At 31.8% G+C, this 15,991-nt stretch overlaps 2 protein-coding genes and 1 non-coding gene across 5 annotated transcripts; all 3 read right to left on the bottom strand.

Annotated features, from left to right (window-relative positions):
* On the bottom strand, window positions 1-8,458 carry LOC655554 (NPC intracellular cholesterol transporter 1 homolog 1b). Of its 2 annotated transcripts, XM_008200975.3 has the most exons (18): window positions 8,301-8,458; window positions 8,025-8,243; window positions 7,531-7,976; window positions 7,189-7,483; window positions 5,736-5,953; window positions 5,561-5,686; window positions 5,326-5,504; window positions 4,644-4,820; window positions 4,233-4,434; window positions 3,990-4,183; window positions 2,656-3,000; window positions 2,308-2,610; window positions 1,343-1,595; window positions 1,106-1,287; window positions 824-1,055; window positions 654-767; window positions 434-605; window positions 1-170 (listed from the first exon to the last, which is right to left on the bottom strand). In XM_008200975.3, exons 1-18 carry the CDS (start codon window positions 8,305-8,307, stop codon window positions 118-120), a joined length of 3,717 nt encoding a protein of 1,238 aa, XP_008199197.1. In that variant the 5' UTR covers window positions 8,308-8,458; the 3' UTR covers window positions 1-117. The 2 variants fall into 2 exon arrangements, with proteins under 2 accessions (XP_008199197.1, XP_015837942.1); XM_015982456.2 differs by lacking the exons at window positions 2,308-2,610; window positions 2,656-3,000.
* Window positions 8,459-8,873: 415 nt separating this feature from the next.
* Window positions 8,874-14,798, bottom strand: LOC655632 (esterase FE4). Of its 2 annotated transcripts, none has more exons than XM_015982464.2 (10): window positions 14,661-14,798; window positions 14,549-14,603; window positions 14,228-14,497; window positions 14,024-14,174; window positions 13,785-13,970; window positions 12,470-12,675; window positions 9,891-10,071; window positions 9,670-9,842; window positions 9,355-9,620; window positions 8,874-9,301 (listed from the first exon to the last, which is right to left on the bottom strand). In XM_015982464.2, exons 1-10 carry the CDS (start codon window positions 14,669-14,671, stop codon window positions 9,109-9,111), a joined length of 1,692 nt encoding a protein of 563 aa, XP_015837950.1. In that variant the 5' UTR covers window positions 14,672-14,798; the 3' UTR covers window positions 8,874-9,108. The 2 variants fall into 2 exon arrangements, with proteins under 2 accessions (XP_015837950.1, XP_015837949.1); XM_015982463.2 differs by having other exon boundaries at window positions 9,349-9,620; window positions 14,661-14,792.
* On the bottom strand, window positions 13,641-13,698 carry Mir11644 (microRNA mir-11644). Its single transcript, NR_161900.1, has one exon. It is a non-coding gene; the product is annotated as a microRNA mir-11644 (primary transcript).
* Window positions 14,799-15,991: the final 1,193 nt, after the last annotated feature.

The following is a 15,991-nucleotide window of genomic DNA, read 5'->3' as shown; positions in this document are numbered from 1 at the left end:
TAATATAAAAATATACTTTATTAAATAAGAGAATAACTCTTTTGTCCTTTCATACAAAAGTACAAGCTTAAGTTTTCATAGATATTTACATATGGCTTCTCAAACTCCATACATTTGTCAGAGTTGACTACTATCTCCGTTTTGGATTTCTTGCTTACGTCCAAACCTCTCTACAAAAAAAACAAAATAAATAAATAACAATAAAAAAAGAAATCGATCAAAAATTCGATATACATACTCGTACTTTTTTGTTACTAAATTTATGATCAAACTTTGTGAATGTGAAATTCAGATAACGAAATCAAAAAAACAGAACAAGTACATCTCATATTTCCTACCTCTACATTACTATTACTATTACTATTGTGACAATAAATAAAATTAAAAGAAATAAGTATATATATATATATATATATATATATATAAGTATTACCAAAAAATCCAAGAAAACTCAGAAGAACAGGCAAAAAGATCAATCCATGCAATGCTCCAATTATGACGATTCCTAGATACATTCTGAAGAAAAATATTTGAAAAATCTGAGAGCGTGCAAAAGCTAACACTATAATCCCGGAAAATTTGGTCAATGTAATTCCTGATAAAACCTGCAACTCATCAATGAGTAATTTATATTTTTTTGAATGAGTACATACAGAGCTTCCCATTTCAGCAAAAGCATCAGAGGCCTTTTCAAGTGGGCTAAGTTTTGAGGAATGGATGTAATGGTGGACTATATGACCACAAAACTCCACAGCGATTCCAACACTCTAAAAAGATTAACCAATTACAAAACGTATCAAAAATCTAGTTATGGATTCAATACCATGACTAAATTAACTAATGAGATTGCGTTAAAGTTAATGTTCCAAAAATACATTAATCCCATCATATCAATGACAATCATCAGAACCACAATAAGGGTTGTACAAGCGGCAAAAAGATTTAGTCCAGATATTGCAAATGCTACTACAAAAACTACAAGAAGTGATAATCCCAAAGATTCTAAAGCATCTTCCCATATTGTTAAATATTGTTCAAAATATGTGTAGAAAATGCTGTAATCAATAAATCTTATCTAGTCGCCACCTGAATTAAACTAACACACCTGTACGGAAAAATTTCGACATCTGGTATATCTAAGGTTTTTGTTAAGTTATCACCGATATATCGAGCGTACTTTAATGCATTAATGTAATCGGTCGAACCTTTTAAAACCGTATGATAAGACATCATATTCGATGACTCAATTGTTGCCTTGCCTTCCTGGTTCAAAACAAAGTTAATTCCCTAAAACAAATCGATTTATAAGCAAAAAAACACATTCTAATATCAATTTATTTACACTGGCATAAGATGCATGACCCCCTTTTGCACACTTTGCGTCAGGATTATCCATCAAAAAGAAGGACACAAACTGCGTAAAATATTCACTTTCGTTTAAGTTCATGATACCATAATTGCATGGTTCACAATATCTTTGAAGTGTGTGGGGACAAAACGTTCCATTTTCTTTGAAATAGAAACAACAATCTGTAGCATTTGCCCAATCTCGAAAATCGTCAATCCACGAACTTGCTTCCGTGGCCATTGTGGTGCTACAAAACAAAAAAAAACAAAAAATAAACAATATAATCTTCGAAAGATAGAAAATTCACAATTTATATTATCCACAGTGGTCCACAACTCGCTCCCCACCGGAAAGCTTCATATAGTTCAGGCATAGTAGTTTAGGTATAGTAGAAAATCTGACCGAAAAACGCACCACTTTAGTCAAAAACATTTGCTTGAAATAGCAAAAAATCGCATAAGAAAGTTCGCAATCGTTCTATTATGAGCAAAAACAACAACTTTTAAGCATCAGTTTAGTTGAAAACATTTTATTTTGATAGCTTACCAGATTAAAAACAAAATAAATTGTTATTGAAAGACTGAAATCCCCTTATTCTTTCCAAAAATGATGACTTAAGTACAAATTTAGCTAAAAAAACTTGATTTTGATTAATTTTTGATTTAAAACGCAAAAAATTGTCTTTAGAAAGGCTAAAGTCGCTTTATTCTGCCCTAAAGTAACGATTTAAGCACCTGAACAAATACTTGCTTAAAAACGAAATCAATCGCTATAGAAAAGCCGAAACCGCATAATTATGCTTGGAAATTCCAGTTTAAGCACCAGTTACGTTGTTACACCCGATTTCAAACAATTCCTTATTTAAAAAGGGCTCAATAATTATCTGTGAATTTTTTTTGTATTCTTCTGTCAAGTCGAAATATAATAATAAAACTACACTATTTAAATTTTCTACTCACAGGTTTGATTGTCTATACGCTTGATATAGTTGTGTCGAAATCGAATTGCTTTCACAAAAAATCCCTCCACACATTTTGGCCTGATTTTCTGGCACCGAATAGTTCACTTTTCCCTTGGCCACCCAATAAACAGGTGGGCCAATCCCCATCAAATCATTCATAAATTTAAAGTAAGTTAAAACGTGGCTATCTTCAGGCATTGAGAGTTGTTGGTCTAATCCCAGCTCAAGGGAGGGCATTACAGCTATACTCACACAAAGCCATATTAAAAATAATAAAAGGACAACGCATCGCACTGGAAAACTACAAAGAAAATACAAACAACCCAAAAACAACTCGATTTTTTACTTCATGATCAATGGTGTTATATTTGTTTTCCAAATTTTGTAAACTATTCCTGGTCCTATGTCTTCTGGTGATGTTTTGGCTTTTTCACAAAAGAAAATTTCCATTCTGTTGGCTCTATATCGTTTAAGATCTAATGTAAACAGCGCAACGAAAGCAGTAATTTGCAACAGGAAATTGAAGAAAATTGCAAATGTTGCATAAATGGCGAAAGTGTTGACTGCTGGCATTGTGGAAAGGGCGCCTATCGCAAAACAGAAAATTTCGGAACAACTGGTCAAAAGCATGCTGGGGCCTACTTTTGCCATGGTTTCGCCAATTTCTTCTTCTAAGCTTAGCTTTTCGTTTCTGCAATAAAAGAATTGCAAAGTTTGTCAAAAACACTGACCAGTAAAATTATCGGATCATTTAAATTACAAGATTTTGTGACTTAAGAGTTGTGCAAATAATATTGAAACTCATGACTTAGGGAAGTAGCATTCTCAAGTAACTTCGACAGTTATAAATTTTCTAAAAACAACTGGTGTAGCTAATTAAATGTCAAATTATTAAAATCTCAGCTGGTCACGAAGAAGAGAGGTATTATCCAAACTCGAGGAGGTAATACCAGGTATTAATAGATGTCTCCGAATGCTAAAGTTGTCTCAGTAGACCTTATCCAAGTCAAAAAAAACTGATTCGAATAAAATTAACTTTTTGGCTTTTTTTGATAATCAAACATGTAGTTTATTATTGACGTTACAGTTATAAGTTTAGTTTAATTTAACGTTAAGTAGTTGATTAACAAATTTTTGACTAGTTTGTATTTTTAGATTTAAGAGCACTAAAAAATAAATTTTCTCATATGATACAATAACTTTGCCGGTCAGCGTAGTTCAGTGGAGGCTCGTGGATTCAAAGCTAGGTGAAAACAAATAAATTTACAAAACAAGATTTATTATTTATTTTTGACCTATCAGTCTGTTTCGTTAAACTCTTTCTTATTTCTACCCAAAATACTCAAGTTATTTTGCAAAACTTCGTCATACGATCGAATCATATCGAGACGTCCATTTGACGTATTTATTGTTTTTTGAAAGAAATTCTGATAATACACTTTGATAAAAAATCATTTACTGAATTCACAAAATTACGTTATTTTGAGCTAAATGTTCCCTTCTTTTGCGAATTTTTTTCCTAATAGGACGCAACATATCTAACGAGATTTTAAGGCAAAGTTAAAATTACAGCTGAAAAAATACAATTTTTTAGGGCACTAAATATGGAGATGTAATTTGTTTGAGGTATTTTTTTGTATTTCACCTAGCGAACCGTCATTCATTGACTCAGAAACTTACAGTTGTTTTCGTTGATGTGTTTGAACGATAATAAATATGTTGTCAACTCCAACAGCTAGCACAAGAAATGGTATTACTTCAATTGTTAACAGTGTTGTAGAAATGCCAGCGTAGCCACACAAACCAATAGAAGCAAGTACTGATCCCAAAACTATCAGTACTCCTCCAATTCCAACACATATTTTAGTTTCAACCTAGAAGATTTCCCTAGTTTTTCTGCTGATAATGCTAGGGAACACTTACCAAAAATCTATCACTTGAGGTGTATCGACCAAGAGCAAAAGCAATGTAAATAAACATTACAACATAACTGATGGTTACAGTTCCGATTTCTGATGAAGATGTTCGTGCTATTTCGTCTTGAATCGACCTTTCGGCACTGTAAGCAATCTCCATAAATTCAGGTTTTACAAATTCATCCCAACGTTTCATTAAATCAATAAATCTGCAAAACCATCGAAAACAATCTATTTATAAAAAATATTTAAAAAAGTTCTAAATATTATTGTAGTTTCACAGAGATCAAATGTGCACCTATGCAAAATTTTAGCTTGTTTGGATAATCCTAATTGTTTCATATTTGATCCACAAATTACGCAAATAACAGACAACAAAACAAAAATTACAAGAAAAATTTTTAAGAAAACAGCTTACTTCTCCTCCCACTCGAGTGCTGCTTGCAAATCATTTTCATCCAAATGATTTTCCACCAAAAATGTTAGACTTACAGCAATTGCATCTGTGTAATTATCAAAAGTATTTCCACCTAAAGCCAAACCTGGCAGAACAGGACCACCATAAGGTGCCAAACAGTCCACAGAGTAGGGGCTCCTACAATGTTAGAAGTTTTAGAAAACAAGCACAAAAGACGAACAAAGTATGAAAAAATGGACTAGGAGGAAACGTAAAAACGGACTATACCACGTGTCTCAGTTAAGACTTTCGAGCTTAATATCTCCGTTATTTGTCAACGGATTGGTATGAAATTTCGAATGCACATATTTTAGGAGGTGGTCTTTCAATTAGGGACAAAAAAGTGACCTCAAGTTAAAAAATGAAATTTTAAATCACATTTCTTTTATTTAAAATAAAGCCAAATTACCGTTGGATCATTAAACCCCGAAAAATTAATGGCTAAGCTGAAACACCCTGTATAATTTTTGTTCTATATAGTTAATTATAGTTAATTAACAAGAATAGGTGTATATGTAAAATTTCAGAATATTCGATAACAGAAACCGTCTAAAATTTGACTTGAATAGTATAAAGTAGACAGACAACAAATTTTGTAAAATAATAGTCTTTAAAGCCAAAAATTATAATATTTATAACCTACGATAAACACTTGATGAAAGTTTCCACATAATCATCTTCATCGAGTTTAGACGCATCGTTCCCAAACAAACCTAAAAGTGACTGCACCGCACAAACGCTTATATCTTTGGGTCCCGAAAATACAGTGACTAAAGGAGCAAGACATATGCTTTCGAGTCCTGACCCATCACCAAGCGTTATCTGAAAATAAATAAATAAATCATACAATAATTGTAAAATTTAACAATCTTTCCCACATTTTCGATTAAAGTTTGCAGTTTGAAAACTTCTTTAAGAAAGGTTGCATTGAATGCTGGACCGAACGTATGTGATAAAATATCGGTTTTATTGTTACCAAGATCAATGGTTTGATTATAAACAAACTACAAAACGAGGAATTAATAATTGAAAAAATTTTTTTGTAATACTTACAGGGTCGATGTTTACCGTTTTAATAAAAATCTGATTTGTTCGATAGAAGGGTTGAAAATTTGTATCAAAGAAGTTTTTTTCTTGTCTACTTCGACTGTGTGGTGCTGCCCACAACTCTACAGGATCCGTAATCACATCCAAGAAAATAATACCAACAGTCAAGGCAATGATTCCGAGGATTGATATTATTAAAACTATTATTCGTTGCTTAGACATAACTACAAAAAAAAAAAAATTTTTATTACAATTTAAATTAAAAAGTATTACTAATTTGTTAATCACGATTAATAAACCATATTGTTTAAAGCACGAACGAGCGCTAACAAGTGAGTGTCTTCATTAATGGAGATTATTAATCGCCCACTAAAAAACCAATTGATTACAATGTTTTTTCGTAGACCGCAAATATTGTATTCTGATGGCAAAATTCAAAAATAATGTCGTTTTGGATCTTGTCTGATGATTTCTTGGGCTGTTTCTTGACGACTTGACGAAATTTCACATTTTATTCTTAGGATACGAATTAAAGACTTGAAAAAAGTAATAATTTTATTTTAACGATATATTTTGCGAAATAATATAGTTAACAATTTATAATTAAGCAAAAATAATGTAATATTCGTCATTTGACTGTTTTTCGGCCTGTTTTAACGAAATCTTTCAAAAAACAAATTTGTTGATATTCAACGTCAATCAAACTGAAACTCAAAATAGTTTATCAAGTATCAAGGACGGTAAGGAAATTTTACCGATCGAAAACAATTATTGTCTAAGACCGGTAATCCTTAACGTTCGTGATGCGTTTTTCGCATGATCCTTACATTTTTTTTTAATATTAAATGTCGAAATAATTGTTAACATTGTCGTTTGTATTACAAGGGAACTGGTGCTAAAAATTTTAAAATTACACTATATATAAAAGATGTCCCCCAGAAAATGAAAATTAACCTGTTTCAGGATTTTTTAATTTTTTGTTTATATTCGGAGATATTCAAGATGGCTCGTTTTTAAACATCCTGTATTGTTGAGAAAATTCCGCCATTGATTCCACTTCTGACTGATAAACTTGCAAAATGTTCGAAAAATGTTAATTTCGATCGTACTTGATGTTTTATCAGTTTTTTAAACGAAAATAGATTCAGATTTTTGTTCAGAAGGTGGTTCCTCAAAATTGTTACAAAAACGGTTACAAATCACTGCAGAAAATTGCTAAAAGTTAACTCTTTAGCCCCCTAAATTGTAGTCTTGAAGATTTTTTTAGGCAACTCATTAGCGATACATTATTTTTATTTGATAAAATTCATCTGGTAATCACATCGGTCCATGATGACCCTAATTCGGATCCCCTACTATATTGAAATCTCGCAAAAAACTTTAAAATATTTGTTCAAAAACTTGCTTAACAGAAGGTTCACGAAAAAATATGAAATTAACTAAAAATAAAATTTCTTACATATTCCCCAATTCCGAAAACCAGTTTCAAGGTAACTGCTGATTTTTGCTTGAATCGTCTTGGTTTTCTTCTTATTTTCTTTCCTAAATATGGGGAAAAGCGACTTTTTAACTATACGAAAGTACACAATAAAATTGATCGAAACAAATCCAATAGTGAGAAGTACACAAGCTGCAATGAATGAATCTCTTTGTACATTTCCAAAAATAAAGTCTTTGTAAGATAAATCTTCAAATTGTACACTATTTGAGCAGCTTGCTTCACAGTCAATACAACTACATGCTTGATATCCCTCCTACAATAGTTTATTAAGTACCTATTAATTGTTTTCATTTAACTTACAAAAGCCTCATTGCATCTGAGGGCTGTGTGATTGAGTGAGTTTGAGGTATTGACCGAATTAAAAACTATATCAATGGGCGCAAATCCGTTACTAGTACTTCCCATATAATTGAAAAATCGTTCCGGAGTACAGTATGCAGCACCATATTTGCCACAAACTAGCTCAATAAGTTTGCTGCTTGTGCTAGGATTTGCAACATTTTTGCAGGAATCGTAAACTGCTTGAATGTAGTTCTCATCAATATTTTCTTGGACTTTTAAAACGTAATCGTTTTTATAATCCAAAGTAAGTGTGAAATCGTATTGGTCTGGAGAACAGGAGAATATGCAGTAAGTATTTATAATGTTGGTAACACAGGCAGGACATCTTTGGAAGGGAACAGTACTTCGGAAACCGTCTATCATATTAAGTGCTTGATCTACGTCACAACATAATTCGGGATCATCTGAAAATGCGGTGATACATTTTTATATTAAGGTTTAGTGAATTGTACCATTATTTTCGAAGAAGAAGGGGCAATATTCAATTAGTTTTTGTCTAGCTTCTTCATATCTATCGTGAGTTTTGTTTAATGTTTCGGGTGGGGTGTTCGGGTCATTGTTGCAATTTTTGTCTTTGCCATCTTCTTCCCCACAAATGTGAAGCATTCGACAATCGGAGTGCACATATCCACAGAATATTAAGACAATAAGAATGTGTCGAAAAACATTGTCTAACAAAATATCATAATTAAAGAAACTTCGGAGAAACAAAGAAAATGTGTACTTACATTTCATGACTGTTTTTTGTTACTTTCCAGAATCACGAATATCACGAATAAAAGGGTTCCCTAACCGCGATCCTACTTAAACAATAATGATAGCTTATCGCTGTGATTATTTCGATTACACCTGCTACACACAGGTGGTTACTTGCAACATTTGTTTTTAAAGTTTTAAGATAAATAGGTCATTAAATAGCTAAGCTAACTTTATTTTTATTATACCAGGTGTCTCAATTATGACACATACTGTATTTGCTGAGTTTTGCTCCAAAGTTTATAGATGAAGGTAGGGTCAGGTCAGGTCATACTTGAGTATTATTAACGATAAAGTTTTGTCAAAAGCTTCCTCTTAGTGTAACAATAGAAATAATTGTAAGTAAAGGTGATAATATTGATAGAGTGGCCAGAACAGTTTCTAACTCAAAAAATTATTTACCTTAACAAAATAAATTTAAGTTTGTGGTTTTAAACTTTTAAAGACAAAAATGTTTTAGAAATTAATAGGATAAAAAGGAGAGACGTTGGTGGTAATTGTTTTTTTACAGCCGAAAACCCTTTCATTTTTTAAAAATTAAAGAATAAACTAATGGAATTACTTTATTGTCATTACATGTATTTTATAATATTTTGTAGATCAATTTTTATCAACAGAATTTATGGTGGTTACATAAAAATTCTATTAAAATAATTAAGTAGATGTCGCCTAAAACATATTACACATACAGGGTGATTTAAAAGCATAACCATCTAACTAAAATTTAACCGAAATACACTTCACTTGTAAGAATGTATTTAGTGTGTCTACGTGTTGTGGTTAGTAGGTGTCAAAATCTTTGTAGTCCAAATCATTATAAAGTTCGATCCATTTTGCAAAAGTTTCTTCTTTTGGAAATTTTTTTATTTCCAATTTTTCATTAATATCCAGATAGGGAAAGTCACCATGATCAGTGGAAATACTTGGCCAGGTAATATTTTGCAATAATTGTGATGGTTCCGGTGTTGGATTTCTAAATTCATAATACAGAATGTACAGAAAGGCAAATAGTATACTTACAAATACTTTGCAAAATCAGTCCATAATTTGATGAGCCGGTTTCTCGTAATTTGATCGTTTTCTGGATTCTCACTAATATCACACTTTGATCCTGAACAAAACAAATACTTTATAATCTCTGTATGGCCAACATTTTCTGCACCATCATAATGAACATTAATGTTTCCCAATATTCCATCATAAGAGAACTGATAAAAGAATATTTGAGTAAAAGACGAAGCAAATTCGGCGTGTTTGCGAATAGGTCGAGTAAAGGAGGTATCACTAGAGTACTACAAAAAAATAGTTTTTTAAACAAATATTGCAACTGTCTGTACCTACTCTAATTCCAGCTCCCAAATTATCAGCAAACGGTTGACCTCCTGTGTATATTTCTCTAATCGCTTGGCCCACTTTTACGCGTTGTTCTTGATCGGTAATTTGCATGTCATTCGGGACTATTATATCCAAGTTTTTGTCCCAAGTTTCCATCGAAGATTTGAATGTGTCTGGATCTGTATGCGAAAAATTAATTGTTGATTAAAATATACCATTACATGAACCTTTATTAAAGTAGAGACTTTCTTCAGAATTGAATCCCATAAGTATTGGTACCTTTGCAATGTTTCCGGCTTTAACCAATCCATACATTTTTTTAGTAAGAAAAGCATCTGGATTTTTGGGTTCAATTACAGGAGCCCAAACACATCCTTGCGATACGTCGTAATCCCATGGAGTACTTACCTGATGGATATAAATACATTATTTTTTGTAATTTTTTGCCGCCATTTTGATGCTTTCATAGGCATCAAATTAAAGTACGCAACGTCATTAAGTGCGATGTCATAATAGTTGATTTGAAGGAACATTTTACGAAAATTTTTAGGTTGGTATGAAGCAAATTCGGGACCGTATTTTTGCTAATTTCAGGGGGCGTTTCAGATTCTTGTTTTTCGACAAAATTTGAATAAAACAAAAATTTTAAATAAATTTTTCACTTTTAATATTGCAACATTACTAACCGTCACAAAATCCCTAAATCGACAAATTAACAGTTTTTTTTAAACGGCAAATTACAAAAAATAGTATAAAAAACTTGTTTCACCTTGAAACACTCATTCTTTCAATTGAATTTTTGCTTCAAGACTAGTCTTATGAAACTTGCTTTTAATATACTATTTTTTGGGTTGTCGGACGGAAAAAGTCATCTCCAAAAATATATCCCGTTTCAGTTTACTGTAGAATTTTGCAACAACGCATTTGCATTTTTTCGAGTTTCTGGTAGGTTTTCTTGGCTCAAAATTTGGCGCTGGGATTTAGCTTAACACAGACTTCTTTGCTTATACAGTAACTCTCAATTCGTGCTTTATTTTACTCCAAAAACTTCAAATGTGCTGTCAAAAAATTCTACTATGAAATAAAATGTGATATTATGTCATCTATTTATAACTAAAGGGTGGGACAAAAGTAATGTCATAATGCAAATTGGCTGACATTTTGTTAAAAATAAAAATAAAAGAGTTCAGTTTTCTCGGAAAGATTATAACAAGGTGTAAAATTGATGACGTTAAGTTGATGAACTGTTTTGAACTGTTTCTCGCTAAATATCTGACTGCAAATTGGTGATTTCTTTTTTAATGTTGCCTTTTATTAGTTGCAAGGTTGTGGTCATTTGGTGACACGGGAAGTCGGTGTCAATTTTCTTATTAGAAAGCTATGTTTTTTACTGCATTTTTGGATTGCTGGAGTTATTTTAAGGGAGTTTTTAATAAATTTTAGATACTTAAATTTACTCGTTTTCGAAATATTAAAGGTTTATTGAAAATTTTTGGATTTACATCTTTGATTTGAAAAATCGATCTTTTCTTTGATGTTCCAAAAGTTCCAAAAAAACGATTGCAAACCCCAAATTTTTAAAATTAAATTTGCAGAACTTTAACTCAAAATTTTCAAATGTAATGTCACAATTTTTATTTCACTAAATGGTAGAGAATTTTTTTCAGCATCGATCTGTCCTAACAATGCCTTTAATAATGTTTAACAGTTTTCAAATTTACGGATTTTTTGGCACTGGGAAATTAATTAACCACAGATTTTTTCTCGATTTTTTTGCATAGCAAACGTGAGTGAAATGTAAGAAATCAATGTTTTTAAAATCTAAACGAATTTATTTTGCCTTAACAGAAAGAAAGCAAAATTTTGGACAGAGCGTTGAAAAATTAAGGTTTCTTCCACCTAGGGCCGGTTTGTACAATGTGTTTTTAAATGCTTAGCATCTAGTCGTCTGTGAATTTCTCATGAAAATCAGAAAATGTCGCTTCATACAACTAATGATAGGCATTTAGACACCAAATATTACCGTTCTCCATTTATTAAGTTTCGAATTCGGAAATATGCTTCGATAATAAAAGTGTTTTCTTGCACAGTGTAACAATTTACTTGCATTTTAACGAAATTTTAAAGAAATTAATTGAATTTCACAACTTATAGACTTGACATTTATAGACAGAGGATTCAATTGAGTTGAGCGGCATATTTTTTTTTACAAATAAACCAATTTCAAAGTTAACTATATGATAATCATTAAAAATACATTGTAGAAAACTTTGTTAAAATTTAATTCGTTGTTAAAAGTTAACAACGCGAATGCACTAATCATTTTTGTTCAATTTGATCATGTGAATCATGGCCAATTGAATTCAATGACGCTTCTATAAAGCGGTCCCTAGTGAAATAAAAATTGAGGCATTTCATTTGAAAAAATTGGCTTATAGCTTGTAAAGAATATCCAAAAATAAGGTAAAGATTTTGGAGTTTGTAAACTTTTTTCAAATTTTAAACACTCTGTAAGAAAGATACGGGCTTTCATTTATGATTGTCAAAATTCAGAAGAATTACCGATTTTTGAAATGAAGTTGCAAATTCAAAAATTTAAAGAAGCCCTAAATATTTACAAACGGCTAAACCTAGGTGTACAGGGTAGGGTGTTCGCGAAGTTGAGACGTTCCTTTTGACATAAGATACCATGCATTATTCTTAAAAGTTTTAGCTTAAATCGTCTTAATAAAATGTTTTTAATAACGGAAATACCAATACATCATATAACATAGTGATTTTCCCCCCGTAGGTAGGAATAACAAACCTTGTTAAGATATTTTTGTGCCGCTGCATCTAACTCCTGAGCATCAACATTTTGCAGAAATTCCAATAAAGCTTGTGAATCGTTGTTTGTTTCAAATGTTGAATTCAAAATGGCAGCAGTTGCAAAAGCAATGTTTCTGGAATTCCTTTGATATGACCAAGGACTCAAACATGAGCCGCTTTCTAAAATAGCCCCTTGAAATAAGTCTGCAATAAAAAAATGTTGAAGTAAAAAATGCAATAATATAAATGCCAAAACTTTTTAGTAGGTACGAGTACATTTTCTAAACAAAAGCTTTTTTATTGGTCATTTATTTTGCTTATTTAAAATACGCTGCAGCATGTATAAATCCAAATTTCAAAAACGCGCTTTTTTTAAAGTGCCCATGGCAACATCAATAACTCAAGAAATATGAAGTATAAATGGAATCATTTTAATGATTTTTTTATTATAATGAACATCAGTTCCATGACAACGAAAAGTATACTGATCTCACATTGTAAAGTATCCGTGGATACCTGGACTTTAAAAAACTAGCTTGCTCTATTTCGAGCACTCAATATTTCGAGACCTCAATATCCACTTACACTTTAATATACCATTTTTGTAGTTTTTATTTTTTACTTTTTAGACTTTGGTGTGTTTATCTGTAATTTCAAATAACAATATGCTCTTTGATGTTAACTTTTCATACTACACTACCTCGTACTCGACATGGACAATATATAAATATGTGTTTATGCAAAATTTCGGTTTATTCGGAAACAGTAGCTGTTTCAAATAGCGATATTGAAACTTTCAAACTCTAATTTTTTTGAGAGAATGGCGTTCGTTTCATTGTCGTATTTCAATTACGAGCCGAAAATAATTAATAATTAAAAACCGTAACTATCTCAAATTTGACTTCCAAAATAAGAAAAGGATTAAAAGGTTACGAAATAGTATATCAAGTATCCAGAACAGTAAGAAGATTTTACCGATTTTGTAGGAGCGTAGCGACGACTCCAACTAGCAATTATTGTCTAAGATCAGTAATCCTTAACGTTCGTGATGCTTATGGAGTTATGACTCTTATGTTTTATTATGACGTTTTTTGCACGATCCTTACATTTTTTTAAAGATTTATCAAATAATGTCAATGTAATTGTCTAGGCAGCAAGTTATGTTTACCGGTTCCTACGTCCAAGGCGTCGACGCCTAATTTACTTACCGACGCCTTGGACGTAACAATTAGTAAACACCATATACTGTCTTCGACACAGCCGTGGTAAACAATCAAATAGAGCTCAATCGTGCAAAAAGTTATTTTTTATACCCTGTGAGTGTGGATTTAAGAGTTGATAAGCCACACTAGCTGAACCAGCACTCTCTCCTGAAATAATTATCCTCCCAGGATCACCTCCAAAATATATGATATTGTCATGTGTCCATCGTATTGCTAGAAGTTGATCTTTTAAACCATTGTTACCTGGAATGACTTCATCTTGCGTTGAAAGGAAACCTGTATGAAAATTAAAGTTTTTAAGACGTAAAATATTGTGATATTATGACTACCAAAAGGTCCTAATCTATAATTAATAGATACAAAAATAATATCGTTATTGAGAAACAGATCGGGGGCGGAATCCATACTTGACTCATGCATAAAGGCACCCCCATGTATGTATAGCATTACCGGAAACGAAACATTGTCATTGTGAGGAAGCTGAAATTATCAAGAATAAACAAATATATTTGATTGAATTAAGAAAAAAACACTTGAGGAGTGTAGACATTGAGATAGAGACAATCTTCAGATTCCTTCGATAAGTTCTTTGTTACTTGCATACAAGTAACATCCATATGAGTTGTATTAAGAATTCCATCCCAATTTTGAGCAGATTGTGGTGCTTTAAATCGCAGTGATCCTAGTGGAGGAGTGGCATAAGGAATCTTTTCAAAAGCATAGTAGCTCTTTTTATCAAATGTTACAGCTTCGCGACCTAAAATTTTGCCATTGGGTAACTGGATTATAGAATTTCCATTATCCTATAAAGAAAAAAAATATCATTAAACATTTTGTTATTTTCATAAACTTACGGAACAAACAAATTTCATTAAAATAAAAATTATGGCAGTTTTGGCAAACATTTCGCTGCAAATACAAGGTTTTAGGTTCTGATATTTCAGAGTACTTATGTGAAGTACTTACTTATCAATCATTTGATTATCTAGATTTAAGTGAGCAAATGATACCTAAACAATTAACTTTGTTTTGTTACACTGCGTGTTGGTTTTGGATTAACTTGGTACCTAAGTGAATAAAAGAGGGGATTCGCCTTCGTTGCGGTGCCATTGCATAAAACAATTATTTACAACAAAACATTGGTTTTCATAAAAAAACGAACATATACAGGAGTATCAGAAATATATACGAGTACATGTGTTAATTTTAAGAGGTAAAAGAGCTCAGCAAATAAAACATTTTTTGTAATTTGTAATTTTTCAATAAAAGTTTCGCCATTAACACATATACACTGTGTATCAGAAATACGTGTGTTAATTTTATCAGGTAATAAAACTCATCAAATGCAACAACTTTTCTATATAAAGTTTTGCAAAATTCTTATTTATTATTTTCACTGTTTTCCTTCTTTCTTTTGTGCAAAAAAGACGGTTAGTGTTTAATAATTAGTTTGTATTAGCAACAATTTTCATTGTTGTTTTAAAGAGTTCAAATTGTCCGTTTCTATGGCAACGAAAACAGTTCGGTATTTTTTATTTATGTACACTATACATGAGAAATAATGGCACAAACTTGAGAGCCGAGTGGGCGAGAGTCGGGTCGACCCGATAGTAGTGAGAGCAGAGTCGATTGTCGGCAGTTGTCGGCTTGTCGGTTTTCCGGCACTGGGTGTGGATGGGTGGAAGCTGGAGAGTTGTGATAATTGATAAATATTTCGTTCAAAATATAAAGAATTTTGACTATCGCACTTGAATTGTTGAGCGAAAGGAATAAAATAGTTAATATTGGAGTTGGAAAATCTTACAGAATACATACTTAAATACAAAAGTTCGCTTGATTTTGGGTTTTTGTCCAAAGTCAACAGTTTACAAAATACAGCGTATATTAATTTATTTATTAATAAATTTATTAATTGACGTAGAAGTTAAGAGTTGATAATTTTTTTCTCAAAAAATGAGTTCAAGCGTGTTTGCATTCTATTTAAGGTAATTAGAAATTGATTGCAATTAATTTCATTGCTTTAATTTCTTGCGCATTGCAAAGCAGAGTGTTTCGAGTAAAAAACTAATAAGGATGGGCCGGTGAGTTAGTAAGAATTCCGGAGAGGCTAAACAGTAGACAGTATATAGATATACTAGAAAATGCGTTCTTGCCTTCGCTGGAGGCAATTTACGGCGAAGGTGTAAACGTTATTTTCATACAAGATAACAGCCCAATACACACAGCTAGAATTGTATCTTATTGGTTTTTGGAGCACCCATCGATCACTGTTCTAAGATGGCCAGCCAAGTCTCCGG

Source organism: Tribolium castaneum, chromosome 6 (assembly GCF_031307605.1).
Source record: "Tribolium castaneum strain GA2 chromosome 6, icTriCast1.1, whole genome shotgun sequence".
In the NCBI taxonomy this organism is placed as follows: domain Eukaryota; kingdom Metazoa; phylum Arthropoda; class Insecta; order Coleoptera; family Tenebrionidae; genus Tribolium; species Tribolium castaneum.
This window is presented reverse-complemented; position numbering and strand designations above follow the sequence as displayed.

Bases quoted from the DNA above. Each gene is read 5' to 3' on its own strand.
- LOC655554 (XM_008200975.3), bottom strand. The intron at 1,056-1,105 runs GTGTGTTAGTTT...TATTGATTACAG, and splicing joins GTCGAAATTTTTCCGTACAG to CATTTTCTACACATATTTTG. The intron at 171-433 runs GTAATACTTATA...TTTTTTTTGTAG, and splicing joins GAGTTTTCTTGGATTTTTTG to AGAGGTTTGGACGTAAGCAA.
- LOC655632 (XM_015982463.2), bottom strand. The intron at 13,971-14,023 runs GTAGTCATAATA...ATTTTCATACAG, and splicing joins TTATAGATTAGGACCTTTTG to GTTTCCTTTCAACGCAAGAT. The intron at 9,302-9,348 runs GTAAGTATACTA...TTATGAATTTAG, and splicing joins ACTGATTTTGCAAAGTATTT to AAATCCAACACCGGAACCAT.